Source organism: Euprymna scolopes, chromosome 7, assembly GCF_053919585.1.
Source record: "Euprymna scolopes isolate OS-2025 chromosome 7, ASM5391958v1, whole genome shotgun sequence".
NCBI classification, from domain to species: domain Eukaryota; kingdom Metazoa; phylum Mollusca; class Cephalopoda; order Sepiida; family Sepiolidae; genus Euprymna; species Euprymna scolopes.
In genome coordinates, this window is record NC_136488.1 from 124,925,474 (window position 1) to 124,949,311 (window position 23,838).

Genomic DNA, 23,838 nt, shown 5'->3' on the forward strand with positions numbered 1-23,838 from the left:
TGTTAGTGAAGTGCACAGACACTTCACTTGAATGGAAGACAAATTATGTGTTTACACTTGCATGTATATTTATATAACAACTGTTTTTGACAATAGGTCAGCTTTAATGGAATGTAAATTAGGTTATGGATTAAATAGTCAAATCTATCCCCCCCCCCCCAAAAAAAAGCAATCATTGAAATTAGTGTCTACTGTAATAAGCCTATTTTTAGAATATGTTGTTTCACTGAAAAAAATCTTAATTGGTCATTTTGGCCTGATTTCTTTTTTTTCTCATATAAGCGTACTCGTATGGTAGCTTCCTTCAATCTCGACAGACTATGGATAACCACTGTAAGAGTGCCTATGCGTGGAATTTTTGTAGCAAAAGTTGCGCAATCTCAAACCACATCTGTCCTGAATCGGCGTTGTTAAATACCAGTGGCAAGCGGAGGTTCAGGATGACTGGAAACAATGTCGAGATAAGTGGAGAGCACATACAACACTTAGATTTCCCAAATGGTAATCCATCTGGAGCTAGCCAGGCTCAACCTTGCTTAACTGGTGATTATGCCGTATACATCATATACTTGTATATAGGCAGACAGACAGACACATATATATATTATTCCTTAATTGAAATTCAGACACATATATATATATTATTCCTTAATTGGAATTCATTTTTTTTTTTTTTTTTTTTGAGATGAGCATTATATATTAATTTATTTTATTTCGAACTATTATTACTATTTATTAGTTGGTACGAAGTTCCTATCCTATTTCATCTTTATTAGTTGGTACGAAGTTCCTATCCGTCGCGGTTACCACTTGACGAAGGCCAGAGGAATAGTTGGCCGAAACGTTGTGAATAAACAAAAACCAATAAAAGATCAAAAACAACAACTAATAAAGATTAGAATAATAGTCCGAAATAAAAATAAATTAAGACACTTATGTGGTTATAAGATCTAAAATGTTCGACATAATTCATTTAGAAATGAAAAACCTAATTTTGAAGTGTTCTCTTACCACACACTTTTTCATTGGTAATAGGTTGAAATTGGTTAATTATTCCATAGATTCATTACCAAAAATTTCAAGCATAAGAAAAAGTTTCATTTTTTTTTTTTTTTTTTTTTTTTTTAATTAATGTCTCCACTTACAAGACCAAAATCTACTCCAGCATAAAAGCTAATTACTGGAAAAAAAAATGTTTTTCTTTAAAGTCATGTTGGCAATTATTAGAACGACTACTCTAATACTTTTATTTTTAGGTTTTAATTTGTATTAACACCTTTGCAAAATTTTTTTTTTCATGGAAAATATCAAAAAAACATCTTCAAACTGATTTAATTTGTTTATAGTGTATATATATATAAAGGAACAAACCGTATTATGTGTTCATAATTGTCGGAATACTATTTCCATTATTTTCATCATATATATATATATATATATATATATATATATATATATATATATATATATATATATACACATCTTTGTGTACTTACCTGCCAGTTGCCCTGAATGAAGTAAAATTTTTTTTTTTTTTTTTTTTTTTTTTTTTTTGGTAAATTTGTATAATATTCATCAATTAAAAATGAGTTCAACCTGCTATTTCAACCATTCTACATCCAAGAACACTCGGCCATTCTTTCAATGTGGCCATAATAGTGAATTCTGTTTTGAACTAAATTCTACTGTCTATATTTACTCTTCATCTGGGGTTAACAGATCGAAGTTCATCTTTATTACTCGCATTACACATACATTGAATCAATCTTGCATGGCAATCTATATTTTGATAAATTATTTTTTATTTTAAAACCAAAAAAAAAAAAATCAGTAATAAAATTTTTTAGAGAGTATTTTGGAATACCTAAGAACCAAATTTTCAATTACGGGTGAATGTTTTCCCTCCTTTATTATGCCATGGTCATAAAAACCATTAGCAATAGCCGGAGGCTACTAAGCTTATTAGAGAATTCATAAAACTTGGGAACATCACAATAGTTAGCTAATACAGAACTCTGAAAATCTGACAGTGATACTTGTTCATTCACACAATTCTGAGGCAGCACGTTCAGGACTGCAGAACACAATGTGAAAGGAGATCGCCGGTACATCTCTGATTAAACACCAGTGTGGTTATGCAGAGGGTCTAATGTGAATATATAGCGTCACAATTTTGATCTGTTCAGCCGCAGCACAGGGCGGTATTTAAGCATTGCGATGAGGCAAGAACCATGAAATAATCTGTAGGCAGTAGAAGTCATTATTTAGCTATCTAATTTACACGCATATCTATCGTATGTATACATTACGTAAATTAGAATGTTATGTTACATTCTGGCAAGAAGACAGCAGATCTAATCCCAGCAAACAATATACTCCAGTGAGAAATGTTAGAAAGCTTGTAAAATACTTTATTCGTTTTTTTAATTCAAGAAAAATTAAAGTTGTTTAAGCGCAAGATGCACAGATGAACTTGGATTATGGATGAACAGAACCATTAAATTTAATCTGTAATCTTCGTTTTATACAACACGGGTAAATCCTGGTTGGAGCCATTCACGGGTCGATATCTGAAAATCCCATTGACATCATATTTGCTATTTCTCTTTATGCTAAGCTAAGCAGATTATAACCAGAAACGATGACTCCATTCAGATTTGTGTTGTGCCCACTTGACTACTAACTTAGTTTTTAGTTTTGCACTCAAATAACTCATTATTGATCCACAATTAAAAGAAACCAAACTCTTGTATTAATGCTAATAAGGATCCGACTTGTTTCGGTGCATATAAGGCAATCAAAGAAGTAACACTGTAAGACTAATTTTCTAGTTATAAGTAAAAGAAAAAAAAAATCTATATTAACTGTTTAACTTTTTCTAAAACTACTGGTTCGATCTGGCTGGAATTTTGTATGCATCTTTATGATAAGATGCAATAAACTAAGTATTATGGTGTCCATTTGGTTAAGTATTAATAAGGATTAGTAACCACACTGTTACATTTACTCTAGAAGTTTGGCATAACGCACTCATTCTAAGTCAACTTTTGTCCGTTTTTAATGGGCAAAACGTCTAGCTTTTCTCTATTTTTCAATAGCAAAACGAAAATAAGCTTGGATAAAATGTTGAGTTTTCTTTGAAAAATTTGGATGTTTTCAAAAAGTATCACTCTTGATATGACATTTACCAAAGCAGGAATGGATAAAAATATACATTTAACCCTGTGTTAGTCCCGTGGGATGTTTTGTCACCCCAATTTTGCTTAAGTGCTCATAATTCCTAGTTGGCAATTTATTTCTTTTCCTCCTTCCCACTACTCTCTTAACTTAGTGAGGGTACAGCGACGTGGTATGGCACAGTTGTATTTCAGAGTTGTATCTCAGTTTTCCTTGGAGGTAGACGTCGCTTTGTCTTTCTGGGATGTCCAGTCACCCCAGCTGACTAACGTAGGTATGATTTTATGATTTATATATTTTTGTATTTTTCCAGTGGGAATGAAAATTTGCAGATATAAGCGCATATTATGTATCATTAGGATACTCTGTAATATTCAATATGGAATCATTAGGTTTTAGTATTTTCTTTATCATAAGTTTTGATGCGAACAGTCACTCTTTTAAATGCCTAAAGATATTGAAGACTATTAAAGAATGAGTGAATGAACATAGAAAGTTGAGAGAGAGAGAGAGAGAGAGAGAGAGAGAGAGAGAGAGAGAGAGAGGTTGGTTATGTCCAATTAAAACAATTTTCTTTAAACATAACACAATTCCAAAACTAAGCTATATATTTAGCATGTATTTTATGTTTAAATATTTAAGGGGAGGAGCCTTGATTAACTCGTATCCTCCATTCTATAAATAAATACATATTGCTCTTATATATCCTATCATTTCTTTCCGGTTAAAACATAACCGTTTTCAAATCTAGTATAAACAAATACTTCTCATAAACCATCGTCATATGTAATCCCACCCTTACATAGTAGAGATCCCCAGATGGCGGGGAGCCTTTTACTCTATTAGTTTATTCTCTAGGACTAATGGACTTTGCAATTCTTTTCCTGGTTCTTGCTTCCCTGACTGTACTGACATGCAGAAGTTTTAGTGTAATGTAAACAGGCATCTTGCTGATCAATTCCCTACATAGTATCCCTGCAAATTATGCCCCAGATAGTAACCCCCCTGCATCAAAGTAGAATTGTGGCTTGTTTGAGGTGAAAATGCAGTAAAAAAAAAAAAAAAATCAAACTGTTCATTTGATTAATCATTTTCAATTCTCTCCTAATATTCTTCATAGTTTTCATCATATTCACCCGATTCTTGAGTGGCTCTTGGTCTTGGTAAGTGACGACTAGAGTTATGACAAGAGAATATTCTTGTCATTGTTTTGACTCTCGAGTATATATCCGACACAGTTAATCAACCGAGAACCACACCACTCTATTTAAAAGCATAAAAGATATTAACTGATATATACTCGAGAGTCAAAATAATGAAAGAATTATCTCTTGCTAGTGATGACTCATTAATAAAAGATGGAGACGGATAAACCCTTAAACAGATAAACCGTTACTCTTTTATTGCCTTTTGTAAACGTTTGCTGATTTTCTTCTTTTTTTTTTTTTCTGTCCGAGAAACTTAGTTTACGCTTTATAGAATCATTCAGTTGTCACAAAACTCAACAATTCTGAACCACTTGTCGCCATTTAGTTCTATGGGGTTTCTTTTTGAAATAATTTTTTTTTTACTAAAAAAAAAAAAAAAAAAAAAAAAAAAAACTAATGTTACATAAGCCTTTGTTTTTTTGTTTATGTGTTTTTTATTCATCTTTTAAGAAATAGTATATTTTATTCTTTGTAAGTTGACTGTGTTAGCCAGCTTGTTGGCTGATTTCTGTGAGAACGTAAGTAAATCTTTTTTCTCAGGGTGTTGCCTACCTTGCCGACACCCCTCACTTGTATTTTGTCAGTGAATGTGTGTGTGTGTCTGTCTGTCTGTCTGTCTGTCTATGGAAGACCTGTTTACCTACTATCTACCCAGGTGCAATGCCTATTTACATATCCTTTTTGTCCTGTGTGCACTTCATCCTACCTAGAGATTTAGCCACGGTTGAGAGAGCATCCACAAAGATGACACCACTATTGTCCTAGCCTGCATTGCTTCTACGTAACGAGAAAGAAGAAAGAAAGAACATTGAGCTTTTCTTTATATTCCTATCTCATGTTGAATTTTTGTTTCAATAGAACCTATTTTAAACAAAATAAAATCAGTAGATGAAACTAATTTCACAGCTGAACTGAACTAAAAAAAAAAAATTCTTTTTAATCTTCGATGTACAAATTGTTTCAGTACTAAATTAAACTTGAGTCATGTTATACATTATTCATCATCAGATTGGTGTCCTCATTCTGGTTGTTCATGACACAGATACGATGATTAAAATATACAATGATTCATTTCAAATAGCTGTATACAAAATAAAAAACGTCTGTGATGGCAGACGAGGATGTTATCAACTTAAAATGGCTGACTAGAACAATATGGTGGTCATTTAGGACAATATCGCTGCTGAGAACGAATTGCATAATATATTGGATTCTTTATGCCATATGAAAGAATCAACCATAATAACTTTTCTGTTTGCAGGTTGAACCAAATAACGTATAAGGCAATACAAATGAAGACAAACAAAGGTAGATCAATAAGAAGTGTATTTACATAATGGTTGTCAGGTAAGAGAGTCTTGGCTGGAGAACCTATCTGCTCTCGGCTCGGCCTTCGGTGGCTTCTGGTTAACACACACTCAGACTAACCGAATCTTGCTATTTATGTGTAATATTATCCACATATGTAAATGAGTGGGTGCCACCACAACAATAACACATGTTGTGTCTCTTCTAAAATATATTATTTTGATGCATCAGTGCACGTCTTCCAATTATCTTGACTTGAGACCAAATGATTTAAGTCATTGTTGTGATAATTTTGTGTCAAGCATTTTTAAATATAAGAATTCTAGTCAACTTTGACCAATCAAAATGTTCTATTTGACCCCTACACTCATCTATCACACATATTCATTGAACGTTCCTTTTCAAGGTTCTGACATTTTTTTTTAAACGCTCATTCTTCAATCTTTGCTGCTCAGTGGATACGCTGTCTCCAAATTTCACTCTGTGCGATTTTATCCAATTGTTCGCTTCCAAATTTGTCTTGGTCGGTCAACCTTCCTGCTATTCAAGGCATCCATGGTTTATCTTTCTAGTTAGAACATTTACCTTTGTTAATGCCATTAAATATTGAATTATTTTGTTTGCATATAACTATTGCTTAATTATACCTAAGCCCTTTTTCTTGAACAGGTAGTGACTGCGCATCAGAACTCTGACACTAAATGGGGGGAAGGGGAGAGGGGCCATATTTAATACATCAGCAGCAGCTGACTATGTATAAAAAGTGAGAATAGGATGTAGTTCTTTGATGTAAACTAGCAATACGTGACTTTTGCGGTGAAGTCGCTTTTGATGTGTTATGGCGTAAGTAGTTCGTTGTTTAAAGAGAGATAAACATCTTATTGTGTTATACAATCTTTGCCTGTGTTTTTAAGGGCTTGATTTATTTGTTCAAAAAATGTAACATTTACCATGGAACAGATAATCTAGTCTTTATAATATTTATTGCAAAATAGTAACACCATTGTTAAACTTGACTTGGATTTTGTACAAAGCCTCCAAGTATGGTCAGGTGGTGATAGTGTCAGTCTCTGTAGAAATGGTTGGCAAATCTGTGTTCTGCATGGACAATTAATCGGAATCGGGAATCAAAAATTGAAACATTTAAGGTATCGGAATCGAAAAATTTTTGCCTGTTTTGCAGATACCAAAAAACACTTTTTTTTCTTTTTTATTTGCAAAATGTGACACAATGTTGTTTTTAATGGAGGGAGGGGCAGCTCCTCCAAATGGGGAACTCTGGCAATAGACAAAAAAATAAAAAAATAAATACCTTAGTATAGAAGGGTTTCCCCTATATGGACTAAGGATAAAATAACTCAAGTGTTGCATCAGAAGAGATACTACATTTGGATCTTAGCCCGAAGGCTAGATTCTTTTAACTATTTATTATTTGGGTTTGCTTTTATTTAAAATCTAATTTTCCATTGCTGGTATTAATGCAAAAATGATAAATATTTATTGATTTTAAATCATTACTAAAATCAAAACCTACAGATTTCTCCACAAATGTATATTTAACGTTTGCATAAATATATGCGTGGGGTTTTATGATAATCTGATAAATAATATCAGTATAGCTAGATAGTTAGAGATTTTGAAAGAATCTGAATCGGTAATTGCATGAGAATTTAGAATTGAAAATAGAATCAATAATTGTATCGGATCAGAGGAAAATATAAGAATCGTTCCATCACTAGTATATATGCATTTTTATTTCATACGACATGCTAATCATTCCAGTAATCCTCGGAGCACCAGCCTTATGAAAAAGAATTTCCAAAATTACCCAGCAAATACATGAAAGGAATCAAGTCAAGAACTTGAAGGGTCGTTAGAATTCTAAAAGATCTTTGAAATAGCAGGTGAATGTTTAGCATCTGGTAGGATGCCCCATACCCAGCAAAAAACAAAAAAAGATAAGAAAACTGAGAACAACAAAAAGGTTGGGGGATTCTGACAAATTTTACAGTTCAGTTAATCTCCCATTGTAAACAATTTGTCAAACTTAATCCCGCGAAGTTGTTTTTTGATGTTTAAATTAACACGTTTAAAAAAAAAAAAAAAAAAAAAAAAAAAACAGCGTTGCTGGAATAATGAAACGATTTCCTTTGGTAAAACCGATTGATGAAACAATGTAATTGCTGAGTTTTCGATTGTGTCATTTTCAACTGTTTTGTGGAATGCTTATCGAATTTCAATCGCTTTCATTTTCACACACTTGGTGTGGCCCAAATTAAAATAGAGAGAACGAATAGTTCAAAACATTGTGTGCAATAACTCTGACTAAAATATAACTTTAATTCAAACGCCTAAAAATAGATGTAAGATGTTTAGTAGAGCGACGCAAGTTCTATTTTTTTAGGAATTCAGAAAAAGCACAATCTGCCCATTTATTTATTTGAAAAGGACAAATCACTAGAACTTTGTCTTGTTTTTTATTTTATTTATTTATCTTACATTCCCCCCTCTCTCTCTCTCTCTCTCTTCCCCTCTCTCTCTCTTTTCCCCTATCTCTCTCTTTTCCCCTATCTCTCTCTTTTCCCCTATCTCTCTCTTTTCCCCTATCTCTCTCTTTTCCCCTATCTCTCTCTTTTCCCCTATCTCTCTCTTTTCCCCTATCTCTCTCTTTTCCCCTATCTCTCTCTTTTCCCCTATCTCTCTCTTTCCCCCTATCTCTCTCTTTCCCCCTATCTCTCTCTTTCCCCCTATCTCTCTCTTTTCCCCTATCTCTCTCTTTTCCCCTATCTCTCTCTTTCCCCCTATCTCTCTCTTTCCCCCTATCTCTCTCTTTCCCCCTATCTCTCTCTTTCTCGAATTTTTTTCATAAGTCATCCCATCTTTTCGATTGACTAGCCTTAATTTAAACCTTCATCACTTCCGGTTTGGCAATGGATGCAACAGCAAAGGCGTCACTTTTATTTTCACATTCTTTTTCCTCCTTTGCAGTACGGTTTTGAGCCTGTGTGCCTAATACCACTTTTTTTTCTTTTTTTTTCTCAAAACACACCTCCAAAAACCCGGGCAACGCCAACACCCACGCTAGTATATATATATATATATATATATACACGCATGCATACACTTCCAGTTCGTTGCACAATTGTTTAAAATTATCACATTCAAACTTTAATAATTTCAATGAAAATCCTTTTAACAGAAAAAAAAAAAAGTAATTAAATTTAAAGTTTAAATTTAACTCCAAATTGACTAGAAATGTAAGAATTTGTAATGTTTCTATTTCTTTTACTTTCCCTCTCCCTCCGACTCTGGCAAATCTGATAAAAATCCTTCTGTTTTAATCCAGTAATCATTGTTGCTCTGTTGGCCTGGAAATTGAAGTTTTCATTCTTTTCACTTTATCACCACTATAACATCTCTATTCACAAAACATATGTTCCAGAAATATTCATTAACAGTCAGATCAAATCTTGTAAAATCACTCATGACGACTGATTAAATCTGATTGCTTGACAATTTGCTATACTTTACACGTACTTCTGACTTTTATCGAAAGAAATCATCTCATTTTGTCGTTTATGTCTAGTCAGACAATTTGCTTTAATACTTTTCATAACTTGACACTAATAATCTCCTGTAATTGATATTTTCTGTATGAACTATTACACACATGCACACACAACTAGTGGAGTTATCCGTCTTAAACCACTATATTTTGAATAACCCAGATCATTCAGTCTAATTTTTTGACTAAAACCAAATGCAGTTTAGTGATAATTTGCACATGAACCCATCAATAAAAACTGTTGATATTCTGCTAATTTGTTGAGAAACTTGCTGGTTCCAAATGTTTCGATGATTTTGCTTTGACAAGGTAAGTCCTTCTTGACTTTGGAACAAATAAAAATGGCCTATCTAGAATATTCCTGTTTTGAGATATGGATTTTCCCCACAGTGAAAATCGAACCTTGTGTTTAAGTTTATTTTGGGGGAGAGGCAAGTAAATAGACACATTCGTGTGTGTGTGTGATTTTCTCCTACCGGCTTCCATCCCGTTTCGTAAAACTAAATATAACTCACATTTGGACCTCTTACGCCTACCAGCTTTGTTCCAGGTTAGGAGTGAATCCTGTGTATACAAATAAATTTTGAAGTTTGATATATCCATTCACAGATCGCCTGTTTCTCTGTATTACAGCTCTTCGGTGTGACTAGAGGTTGAATCTCCATCAGTCTTTTTACTATTTGAGCTTCTTTCCACTGCACCATCGCCATGAGCAAGGAAAGGAAATGTTATTGTTTATATAAAGAATATCAATGTGTTTTTATATTGAGCTTTGCAGTATTGCTAGTGACAGCTAGCGATTTCACTTACAACAATGCTCAACCCATATATGAGTTTTGTTATAAGTTAATCTTCACTAAGCAAAAATTGTAAACTGATTCTAATTAATATATATAATTTCTATCAGGTCTGCAATTTTTTATTGTTGCTTAATCTGCAAAAATATGTCACTTCAGTATGTAGATAAAAAAAGAAAAATACTTATATATTAAATTCAGCAAACAGCAATAAAAATGGAATTTAAAGTTGTAGTTTCTATCTGCTTGCTTTTTAATGAACTTTTTCAAGGGTTTTGCAGATGGGCCTCCTCATACATTATATGTATTTGGAAACATTTATCCCGAGTACTTGGATAAATATGTTTCGTTTTGATCAAAGAGGTGTGCAATGATATTATGGGGTCTGCACTTGCACCGGACATTCATACATTCATACAATCAAATTATGACTTTTTATTATTATTTTTTTAATTATAGCGTTAAAATTATAGAAATTAATAAATTGAAAAAGTACAAATTTTAATATGGGGAATCAGGGGTTCGATCAGAAGAGCACATATGGTTTTATTTATTTCTGAAAGGAAATTCCAGGTGTATGCTGAGTGGATTAAAGCACATAACTTTACCAAAAATTATTTTTATGTCAAAATATATTTGCACCTATTTTGTCAATGCTGAGCGCAGCCTTGGGCTCGTCCCCCAAAATCGAATGTCATAAAATGCCAAAAAGAAAGGGGAAAAAAGGTAATATGGTTTTATGGGTTGAGGTAAGGAGGATATTTATTCAATTGAGGGCAATGCCGAGTTTCCCTACTAGTTTATAGATATTCGTAATTGGAGCCAAGTAACTACACAATTGCAAACTTGTTTAGATTTTCAAATTTTGTCTTGACCACGTGTTAGAATTTTTTTTTTACTTTTTTATATTTTGATAATGCTACCACCCCCTCCAATAAAATAACCCGATCAGTGTGTTTGCGCGCGTAAATAAGCTTGTTTTGTAAAATGAACAAAATATATAAAAAAAAAATTGTCTAGTCAATTAATTAGCAATAATGGCCCCCCCTCCCCTTGCTCCTGTATATGTATGTATGTATGTATATATATATATATATATATATACTAGCAAAAGTACCCGTCGTTGACTGGGTTCAAAAACAGCCTACAGAAAATAGATTCTGATTTCTGAAAGTATGATAGGTTATGAAAAGGAAGGGTTGTAAAGAGATAGCTTTGAATTTGGGGGTATCAAAACCAAAACAAAATATGATGAAAGTAAAACTAAAATAGATAAATCCTATAATTTATTATACCATACCTGTTCACACTGAAACACTTATCACAATATTCTGTGGATCTATATTAAAAAACCTTGTTAAACTTTGTGACATATTTCCATTCTATGGAGGTCAGGTGCGAACGAACACCCCATAATTTTGTTTTACCATATTTCTTCAAACTGAAACATAATTATCAAAGTATACTTACGCAGATAGATATGAAAAGTCTTTATTAAAGTTTGTGCCTATTTCCATTCTATGGAGGCCAGGCCCGAACGCAAACGCCACAATTTTATTATACCATCCCTATTTAAGTTAAAACATACTTATCAAAGTATTATTATGTACATCTATATCAAAAACACTTGTAAACGTTTTTTTTTGTTTTTTTTTTAATGTTAAAATTTTTTATTTCCATACTTTGTGGACCAGGCGCGTACGCAGACGCCACAATTTTATTATACCATCCCTATTTAAGTTAAAACATGCTTATCAAAGTATTATTATGTACATCTATATCAAAAAACACTTGTAAACGTTTTTTTTTTAATTTTAAAATTTTTTATTTCCATACTTTGTGGACCAGGCGCGTATGCAGACCCCACAATTTTAATTAATCATCATTATGACAGATCAAACATACCCATTCCAGTGTCGTGATACATCTTCTATCGTTATATGTGATCAGTTTTCTATAATAGTCAACCAAATAGGAACCTATTCGTGACCACACACACACACGCACACGTTCAGCTTTATATTAGGTGTGTATATATATATATGTGTGTGTTTAGTCTGCTAATAAACAACCGATTGTGAGAATTTGTTGATGGCGTAACCCCCACCCCCACTTCACCTTGCTAAGCAAGATATAATGCCTGCGAGGATAGTCTCATGAAAACAAAACAGATACTACACTACTCCCTCTCTTTCCAAGGAGGAGGTAATACCTGAGCGGATGGTATCATGAGCGAATTTGTAAGATAGTACAATAGCATCGGCTTCAAAATGCAAATCTCCATTAGTAATAGATTAAAAATAATTAAAAAGATAATTGTTAATCTAATTTAGAGAAAAATCGAGCCGTATGCACCTGCCTTTTTATGTTCTTTACTTTTATTTATGAATTCAAGAATTATTTTGGATGATTTTAATATCAGTTAATCTACGTTTGTTTCCTCAGCACATTTTCATATGCATAAATTACATGCTAAAATATTCTTTTTCTTAAATTGAGTTTTTTTTTTTTTTTTTTTTTTACAAAGGAGTCATCACTTATCAAGGCCCTGAGGCCACTCGAGAAGAAGGGTTAATGAGTGTACAGGAAATGGGGAAATGTCGTAGTAACCGTTAGTAGTGGAAAATTAATAAATTTGATTACTTAAGGAGATGGCTCAAGAACTTGTTTACGTTGGACGTAAAGACGACCATATTGTAGTCAGTTGGAAAGCAGGAAATCGGAAGGAACACTTCTACAGACGTGCAGTTTTAAGAAAAAAAGCTATGTTCATGGAATCTACATTTAGGTTTAGGAATATAGATAAACAGTGGGAGAAATTATTGATAGTGGTTTCAGCTAAACCAGTGTATTTCCTGAAAGTCAGGCGAGGGGTACAATAGATTGGAGCTCAGACGAGCACTCAAAATCTAATTTACATATGCGTATCTATACCTGCCACACATGTAAGTGGAATGATGAAATAAGTCTCTTTACTTTTTATGTAAGAGTAATAAAAGATTGTGTTTATGAAAATAAGGATAATAGACTTGTTTTTCGTTATGAAAAAAAAAAACAATGTCTTAACAGATGTAACAGTTTGTTAATTTTTTAATTAAATCCAAGTAGAATAAATAGTTGTAGCGATTGTGGCCCAACGGGTTACTGGTCCATGTAATACACACACACACAATTCTATTTTAATCAATAATATGTTTGTATTTGTGCATGGCTGAAAAAAAAAAGAATAGCATCATAATACAATTGTGTTTCTGTTTCTAAATTAAACTTTATCTGCAATAGAGTTGAGCAAACTAAAACCTCAGCAGTCTTTTTTGAAAGAAAAAAAGAAAAAAAGGATTGGTGGAAATAGGTTAAGTGATGGAATTGCCCAACCATACACTGCCCTCTCTCTTTCTCTCTCTTCCTGTCAGGGATGGGCAAGCTGGCCACTTAATGGTAATGATATTCATTCCAATAGTAAGGGTAAACAGTGTTTTATGTGTGTAAGGAGTGCCAGATTATCTGCTGAGATATACACATACAACATGCACACACAATTATATGTAGACACCTGTATGTGTTTATATACTAGAATAGTACGTCTCAGGATGGGTAAAATTCATTCCTCCCAACAGAAGAATTTTGCACCACTTTTATCTTCCTTATGCAAATGAAAGATATACTGAACCTTATCTCTAGAATTCTTATTCTAATTTTGATTGAAATTTATTAGATTTTGATTCTAGAAAAAAATCTAAAAAAATATGTCTAAAGTTTAAAACCAGGGAATCTTGCTTCATTTGGTATCTGATAACTAGGGATGAACATCAATGCAATTCTGATTATTTGAAATTCATTGGTTTGGAAAAAAAAGAATAAGTAAAATGGAGAGGACTCGTTGAACTTTTGCTCCCTCGACGTACTTATCCCCCGACAAACCCGCTTAGCAACAAAATCACACCCCTTCATTGTTGAGGTCCCTAAATGCCAGAAGCTTTCTACTCTAATAGTTTCTTCCCTCGAACGGCTAGACTTTGGATTTCTCTTCCTCCTTCCCTGACTGTATTGATATACAGAAGTTTAAATGTAATGTAAACCAACATCTTGTTATTCTTTCCTAGGCGTGGTACCAAATAGTGGTAATATGCTTTGTTAGGCGTGAATGTGAGTAAACAAATTTCATGTTAACGGTTCTTTTTTTATGGAGGTAAAAAAAATTCACTGAAAAAGACTTTCGAAAACATCTTTAGTTTATTATAAAAGAAAATGTGTTTTGAAAAAGACCAGAAACAATTGTAGTTGCATCCTCGTGCAGATAAATAACAAAAATTAATATTTACAACACTCGAAAAAAAAAATTTGCACACGTGCAATTCATATATATATATATATGAATATGATTGCTGCATTTTCCCAGATGATCGCTGCCTTATTGAGTTCTCCCCATCTCATCGTTCATGTCATCTCGGATGATTCTGCAGTCCCATCACAGATTTGCACATCTTGGAGCAGATTGTGACCTACAAATTGAGCAATTTCCATTGAGTTAACTTCCTCTGAAGGTTGAAGGGTATTCATATGAAAAATCATGTCTTCTCAAACCAGAAGTAGACTTGTAAACCCTGCTGCATATCAAACAGCTCATTTAATTTGGACTAATAGGCACAAAGTTAACCTGAACAGGAGTTTTGCATCACTTAAAGTGCTTAATGTAGCTAGCTTTTCACAGAAGCACTCGTTCACAAGTGTTGCATCTTCAGCTCTGTGTGTCATGGTTAAGACCATCAATTAAACCTTTGCGAAGTTCTCACTTCAGATTGCTGGCCTGCTTTCTTTTCCCTAGAGCATCACAACTTTCACGTACAAGCTTTTTCGCCATTTTGGTCTTGGCAGAGTAAGTTCTTCCCACATGTCTATGTTGATTTGCAGGACGTTCAAATTGTTCTTTGTACAGTCCCTGAACCTCTTCCTAGACTTATGTTGAGGGCGCTTATATATTACACACACACAACTTGTATTTAGAAAAGAATATTTTTCATATAAAGTTTTTCGATTGTAATATTCTCTAAGCTAACGCCAAAAACATTATAATTAAAAAAAAAAAAGTGTTCTAAATTGAATTCGTTAATATTTGCTGCTACCTAGCATATTAATACAAAAACCATGTTACTTTAATATGTTGATTAAAAATAATACTTATTCAGCCAGCAGCAAGGCAGATATAATTTGAAAATTTCTATAATTGAAAACTATTTTAATGTCTTGGATTTTAGTGGAAACCCTCTTGAGTGTTATCTTGACACAAAAGTCAGTTGGGAGTCTGTCAATGTGAATGCATTTTTTTTTTTTTTTTTACCTTGACCTTGATCGTGAGAAAGATTTTTTTTTTTAAATAAATTTTTAAGCCTTCTCCTCTCCCATTAGCAAGCTTAAGATTTTATTTTATATTTTCAACAAATGTATAAAACAACGATATTTCACTAATTCTGCACACTTGTTATAGTAGTATTGAAAAAAAATCAAATTTGATAGAATTAATTTTTTTAGTCCTTTTAAAAATATCTTGAGACAAGTATGTCAACCCAGTGTTTTTTTTATTAGTGTTTCATTGTAAAATTATTTCTTAACTAGTTGTTCCTATACTTTTTTGAAATGTACTAAAGTTATTGTAGTTTTAAATTTTTATTTGTTTATACATTTAAAAAAATTAAAGTAGACAATTTCTGTTCTAGAACTTATGATGGTTATCCTCCTTGTTGCCTATTTTATTTTTAGGTTTTATTTTTAGGTGATTAGTTTCGTGTTGGCATTCAACTGGGTCGGACTTGTTACAGTAAATTGTAGCTAAGTGCATTTATTATATTGCTAACAATAACAAATAAAAATTGGCTAGGTAGAAGTTTGATTTGTCATCTTAAATGCTATTTGTGTCTGACTTTGAAAATCCGACAAGATAATTTTATGTTGAAGAGACAAGTTTTTAAGCTTTTCTGCACCATGGTACAGGGCAACTCCTATAACCAATCTCTATCTGAACTCGCCAGATATAGGCGGCTTGTTAAAGTCCTTTTGATTTTGAGTCAGAATTCTGTGTTTGCTGATATTGAAGAGAGTGTCATTTGCTTCTCATAGGCAAGTTGCTCTGCTAAGGAGTGAGTCTAGTCTGCCCTACTATTTAAAGTTATAAACATAAGTGATGAATATAGTATATTGCTGACAATAACAAAAATATATTAATTAATTGGAATTCATTATTGAGATGAGGATTATTTATTGATTTATTTATTGCGGACTATTATCCTCATCTTTCTTAGCTGTTTCACAATGTTTCCGCCAACTATTTCTCTGGCCTTTGTCAGGTGGTTACTGCGATAGGATAGGAACTCTGAATCTCCTAACTGCATCCTCAGCAATTACTGCTTTCCATAGTTGTCGTCTCACCATGTTTTGGCTAACTAAGCCTCTGGCCAGGATTGAAACTGCTATCTTCAGACAATGCTCACCTGGAACCGTAGCGATTCAATATCTCTATCCACTGTGACACTGCCTCTGAAGGGTGATCAAGGTTGGAATTTTTGGTCTTATAAATCCACGTTTATTTATTATCGGGTCTTCCATTGTCAGGTCCATACCGAATGATCTATATTATTTATTTGATTGGAATTCATTATTGAGATGAGTATTATTTATTGATTTATTTATTGCGGACTATTATCCTCATCTTTGCTGAGGATGCACTTAGGAGGTTTGGAGTTTCTATCCCGTCGCAGTAACCACCTGACGAAGGCCAGAGAATAGTTGGCCGAAACGTCGTGAAACAACTAAAAGATGAGGATAATAGTTCGCAATAAATAAGTAACAAAAATATATAAAGCAGGGAGGGGGTACTACCTTGAATAGGCATGCCAAGTCCACAATGGACTAATCGTTACACTATTTCAACACTATGCAGCTGAGGGTTGTCCCTTAGGGGTGGGGGAGGGAAGAAAGCCATCTGTCTGGGATAGCTTATTCTCTTTTGGCTGAGATTCTGGTCCTGTGTCCACCTTTCCAGGATTTGCTTTCTCACCCTTTGAAAAGGGACTAGTTTATTACTCATTGCATGAGGCGATCTTACCAGAGAATGTCGACAGAGTTGATTAAGTATTTTTGTAGGCCAGAGTGTTTTTCCTTTAGAGTGTTTGCTTTTCGAATTCCACTTTCTCGACCCTTGTGCCACATCGTCCGCCTTGGGAGGGAGAAATGGTCGCTATGTTCTTATAAGCAAAGTGTAGTATCTGTTCTGATGCTGTACTTGATCTCTTCTCTGTTCGGTCAGTGAAAGAGAAATCCTTCTGGCTTGAGGCAATTTAGATTTTTGTTCCAATCTAGAATGCTTATTTTTGGGGAGCTGGAGCTGGATTTTTCCCCACATAAAACCCCACATTGTGTGTCTAACTTTGCCCTTGCGAGAAGATAAGTAAATATAAATGCTACATCGACTTGGTCTACATAAATAGCCAAGTCAGTAAGTTTATCAATAAGACATGTGCGCAATCATCTACTTTTGAATGACACTGGTCATATTATTATTTGTCTGTCTTGTGTGTGAAGAACGATTTCCGGGGGGGGGGGGACGACTTAAAAAACTCCTTATTGACAAGTTCACCCAATTACAAAGAGTTTAAGATTTACTTTTTTGAGTTGAAAGCGATATAAAGAGTCACTTTGTGAGCACGATTTATTTATATGGAAAAGAAAAAGAAGAAAAAAAATGTTTATTTAAAGGGGGGGGGAAAGAAAAGAAAAACCCAACTCCTCCTACTCTCTATCAACAAGGTTACCCATCTGTATTTTGAACATGTGTCTGCTTTCTTCTCCCTCCACTCTCGTTGTCCTCTCCAGCTAAAATTATCTCTGGACAAAGAAGCCTCTTTCATGTCTATCTTAAGTTGGTCTTCTCTAATCCTGTTTGACATAAAATACCTTTTGTGTAAAGCTTTACAGGAGCCACAACAAGAGTAGTGACTTAGTTTTTGAAACATGTGCCCGTTTGTTCCCCCCCTCCTCTCTCTCTCTCTCTCTCTCTCTCTCTCTCTCTCTTTGCAAATGGTCATCAATGAGGCCATTCTCTCCTGGACAACCCTTGCTCTTTAGACATAAAACTGCCAAAAGCCTCCCCCCTCTGACATCCACACACCGACCTTCCTTCCATGGGCCATTATATAGGACAGACAAGGATCAGTTTATTTTAATGTTTTTTTTAAACTTCCTTCTTCAGGAAAAAGGAGTGAAAGAACAATTTGCTGCTGTTCCATGTATGTGTGGAATATGAAGGCATGAAGATAGTGCTGAATCAAGTGAATAAGAGCATATAATATTTGAGGGTTTGTATTACTATATACACAGATTCGAAAAAGTTGTCAAAAAACAAATATATAACAAATAAATGTTATCAAAGGCAAGATAAGTTACTTTTCTACCTAACTGGTTAATTTTTTTAGTGTTTTTATTTAATGTAACATGTTTATTCAGTTCGAAAAACATAGTATTTTCCAATGTATTTGAAAATTACAAATGACGCCCGACTCTTTTTTGAACACGGTAAGTTTGGAAAAAATGAGTTAAAACTAACAATTATACAAAATACTGTTAGAAACTCGCTCAATATATGTTACCGTGACATAGGCTGACATATATTCGGTGGGTTTTTAACAGTATTTTGTATAATTTTTAGTTTTAACTCATTTTCCCACTCTTACCGTGTTTAAAAGAATCAGGCACTATTTGTAATTTTCAAATGCGTCGGTAAACACTGTTTCTGGAGCTGAATAAACATGTTACATTAAATAAAAATATTAAAAAATTATCCAGTTAGGAAAAAAAGTAACTTATCCTGCCTTTGATAACATTTATTTGCTATATATATTTGTTTTTTACAACTTTTTCGAATCTGTGTATATAATAATACAAACCCATATTTGATTATTTCTCAAAGTTCCTTGAAGAATTAAACCTCTTTGAATGTGCTCACGAAACCTGAAGCATACGATGTCCAATAATTCAGTAAATGTATAATACAATATGTACACACATATATTAGTTATTAAAATATACTTATGGAAAGTAAGCTGCACAGACATTTTTCATTCCCGAAGATACTCATAAGCCTACTACTAGTAAATACTATATATATATATATATATATATATATATATTTCTATTATACTAAAAGTCTGAATTTATTTGTCACTATCTCAAATTTTAATGTCATGATGTCATTTCTAACAAACTTTTCAAACCTAACAAACTTGGAACGCTGTATGTTTTGGTTTCGATTTTAGCTGATGACATCCAAATCATTGCTTTTTTTTTTTTTTTTACTTTTGAAATCATTACTATATATATATATATATATATATATATATATATATATATATATATATATTGGGTACAATATAATTATGAATAGAGAATTAGCTCTATAATAATAAATACAAAATCTGCATACATTAAAATATATTTAAGCATACCTTACGACCGGGCAACGCTGGGATCCTTCTCTCACACACACACACACACACACACACACACACACACACACACACACACACACACACACATATTATTTTATGTCTTTATACATGAAATAATATAATCAGTTTATAGTTAATACTTTATTACTTGATAATAAAGATGTTATATATCCTATTATTAAAATTAAGAGTAAATTTTTTTTTTCTTACACTGATATTGGCTACAGTTACAGCTTGCTTATTAGCATTATCCATCTTCCATTACGATTAGTTGGAACCAATGAACCAAGATTTTGCTTCATTTGAATACTGTGTTTGAGTTTTCGTTGTCAGTCTTGAACATTCCCATACCTTACCTCTTATACACATTGATATTATCGTCTGCAAGAAGGATCCGAAGTTCCTTAAATGTTGCTGCTAAATGATTTATATGCAGTCCTGTGTAGAGTGTACATGCTATATTGAATGTCATGATCTGTCTAAAGTTGAACAAGTCCATCGCCAATTTTAAGTAGTGATTTATGTTAACCAATATCAACGTCCTTCGATACACTAATTCTTGTCATATCACTGAAGTTCAGTAATATTGAACTTGGTCACTTAGATTGGTGGCCATTTAGGAATACCAGGAGCTGTTAACAGTGCAATCCATTAAAGCGTATGATGTGACCCAGGGGACTATATTTGGACCTTTATTATCCTTGATCTTCTTAAACACCCTCCCAATCCCATCTGAAATGGGTGAATTTGTTTATGACAACATGCTCTATGCCTGGCATGAGAGAGAATCGAATACCATGCAATCAAAGCAACAGAATGGCTGGAGCCTTAAAATATGATCTTTAGTTTGCAGTAAAATGGCGGACAAAACTAGATGGTCATATTTAATGCTGCAAAGATGAAGCTTCTTTCCTTTCTAACCACTTATTGCCGATAGTAGCTATTCTGAGAGGCCAATGGTTAAATTCTTCGACCTGTCATTCTTAGGTAACATGAAGTCAATTAAGTATATAGTAGATGCTGCCAAGTCTTCTGCAAAGGAGGTGGGTTCCCTCTAACTGGTTACAAATCTTCTTGCACCTATCTATATTATATTTCTCTTTGTCTGTCTGCTCCACTTTTTCTCGCAACCTACTGGGCCAATCTGGCTGAAATTTTGTATAGGCTTTTTCAGCGAACTAATTATTATGGTATCTGTTTAATGCACGGTTAGGAATTAATAGCGATTAATCACCACCACAATACCACATTTACACTAAAAGTTTGGCATAAAGCACTCATTCTGTTTTTAACGGCATAAAAGTCTAGTAACTCTGTAAAACCTTTACAAATTTTATTTCCAATTTAAAACTTCTAAAATTAAATTCATGTGAAAAAAAACAAGAAAAAAACTGTTGCCTTTACATTAAAAAATAATTCTTTATTTCAGTTAGCTGCTGCTAATATATGCTTTAACTTACTGGATTACTTCCCCTTGTTGCATATAAAGAAATAGCTATATATATATATATATATATATATATATATATATATATATATATATATATATATATATATATATATATATATATATATATATATTCTTTGATTTGTAACTGTATTGATACTTAAGCCTTTCTATTTCATGTATTTTGGAGGTGTAAATTGTCTTTTTGTAGCAGTTTTGAATTTAAGGACTCCCCCATGACGTAGACAAACCTGACAGGCAGCTAAATCCCACCCCCACACAGTAGAGATCCCTAGATGTAAAAGATCTTTCCACTCCAGTAGTTTCTTCTCCAGAATCGCTAGACTCTGTAATTCCATTCCAGGTCCCTGCTTCCCTAACTGTACTGACATGCAGAAGTTCAAGTGTAACGTGAACCAACATCTTGCTGCCCAAATCCCAACATAGTGCTCCAGTAGTTGCTGCCTCTGATAGTAGCCCCCTACACCAAAGTGGCAATGTGCCTTGTTTTGGGTGAAAATGTAATAAACAAAAAAAAAAATTTATCAAGTGTAGTTGAAGCTATCCACCAAAGCATGCACTCATTCCCTGAAAAATTAACGTGTATTGAGCTCAATGGAGAGTACATTGAAGCTTAATACTTTTTTGATAAACATATTTTATCTTATTTACTTCTTTGCAAAAGTCAGGTGTGAATTTGATGAAAGTGGAAACTGGATTTGAACTTGGCATACCCAGGTTTATGTCGTTAACCACTGAGCCACCATTATGCCCTTCCCCCTTATGTTTTTACACATTGCTAAAAACTTAAGTGTACTATTTGTTAGTTTCTATATTGCAATTGTAAATTTCTTTCATGTTATATTATGTTGAAATAAAATTATAGTTATTTATGGCAGACCTCACAATCTTTTTCTCTGTTTTTATATTATATAAATTCGTCAAACAAAAATTGCTGCGGGGTTTTCCTCAAAGACAGTTATAGAATAGTTTAACTTAAGGAACAAATCTGACCTGTTATTGCTCAAATTTCATTGGGCTGTGCATTCAATTTCTGAACTATTAGCATTAGTGCACTGAGCTCTATGTTGTCAGCTGACAAAAAACATCAAGTTTTATGTTGCAAAAAAACAAATTTTATCCTTTTTAGTATTGCAATTATATATTTCTTCCATATTACAGCTATGTTGAAATAAAATTGCATCATGATTTATTGTAAGCCATGTACATATAGATGTTGAAATTGGCACAACGCATTAATATGTTAACGATAATCTTACATTTGAATTGAACATTTTCGTGTCATGCGAATATGTTTCAATATTATTTCACATTCCTTTTGTTTAACTTAATTTTTTTTTTTTTTATCATTTCAGATTTTCTTGTCCCAAGTTAAATCGGACAACGCCCGCTTGTACGACTTGTCTGATGAGGAACTGGTACGATTGACGGTCAAGGAACTCAACCAGCTGGTCAAGGGGCTAAACCGAGAGCAGGTGTCACGGCTGAAGCAACGTCGGCGTACCCTCAAGAATCGTGGTTATGCCGCCAACTGCCGTGAGAAGCGAATCTCCCAGAAAGAGGAGCTTGAAATAGAACGAGAGAAACTTCGTGCAGAGGTGTACCGGCTCCAGCGGGAGAATGACGTTGTCAAGATGGAACTTGACTCGTTACGGCGCAAGTACGACGCTCTGCAGAGGTTTGCTGACAAGAGCGAATTGCTCATTCTACAGAAACCGGTGATGATGCCTGAGCCGTTGTCGCTGAAGACAGAGGCGTTGCGAAGTTGACTGCCGTTCCATGATGGATTGCGGCGATAGATTCTCCTCTTCCCACAGCGAGAAATCTCCAAACTGCTTCCATCAGATTGGACACTACAGTGCACCATCAACGTCTGGGGTCCCATATACACATAGAAAGACGAAAAGAAATAATGACTAAAATATTTAAAACAAAGTTTGTTTTTGTTTTCTGAAAACAAGAAAAAAAACAAAAACAGGACTGGATCATTTTATCTGAAAAGCTGGACTATTTCCTTCATATTTTAATTTTAATATGACTTTTTTGTTAAATCAACATTATCATCTTTTCTGTACGAAGTTGGGCACTCGCTGGCAGAAGGCTCCGTTTTGTTCATTCCTCATTGTGTCTTTTCTTTCTTTCATCTTTTATTGCATAAATGGTTAAAAATAACAAAAGGGGAATTTTTTTTTTTTTTTGTTATAAACATTTTTATCACCCTGACATGTTTTGCCAAAGTGCACGGCTTCATTGTAATGATAAAAATGTGAATATAACAGAAGCTTTTTCTATGCTGTCATTTGGAACCATTCTACTGGATTCTTATCCAACAACAATGTTTTGAAACGATATATGTATACAGGGTGTCTCGAAAAATATACTCACACTTCAAATAACACTAAAACCTTTATGAACATAGTGAAATGGAATAGCTTCAAATACAGAAGACAAATGTAATCGAAGAATCCATTTTGCAAATGTTTACATTGATAACTATTACTGTCCAGACAATGTCGATAAGAGTTTTAAGTGTAAGTCCACTTTTTTGAGATACAATGTATGTTTCTGTTAATAAACAGGACCATTTTTTTTTCTGTTTTTTTTTCCCTCCATAATATCATTGCAAAACAATACATCTATTTAAACTTTTTAGCTGTACTGAAATAAGGCTGAACTCATAGAAAGCAATTTTCTCATTCTTTCACTACCAATGAATTGTAAAAAGTGCATAAAATACAATTTGAGAAATATATATCTTCATTGAAAAATGATATAAATATCCTTCAAGTGACAAACGAATTTTTATTTTTATTTTTAG

At 33.4% G+C, this 23,838-nt stretch overlaps 1 protein-coding gene across 2 annotated transcripts in view; it reads left to right on the forward strand.

The window, feature by feature from the left end:
* The window catches only part of LOC145279929 (transcription factor MafK-like), a 208,054-nt gene extending 184,445 nt beyond the window's left edge, over positions 1-23,609 (forward strand). For both annotated transcript variants that reach the window (XM_080131503.1, XM_080131504.1), the window contains exon 2: positions 22,376-23,609. In XM_080131503.1, coding sequence (XP_079987629.1) covers positions 22,376-22,789 — 414 coding nt within the window. In that variant the 3' untranslated portion in view covers positions 22,790-23,609. The remainder of the gene's footprint in view (positions 1-22,375) is intronic.
* Positions 23,610-23,838: the final 229 nt, after the last annotated feature.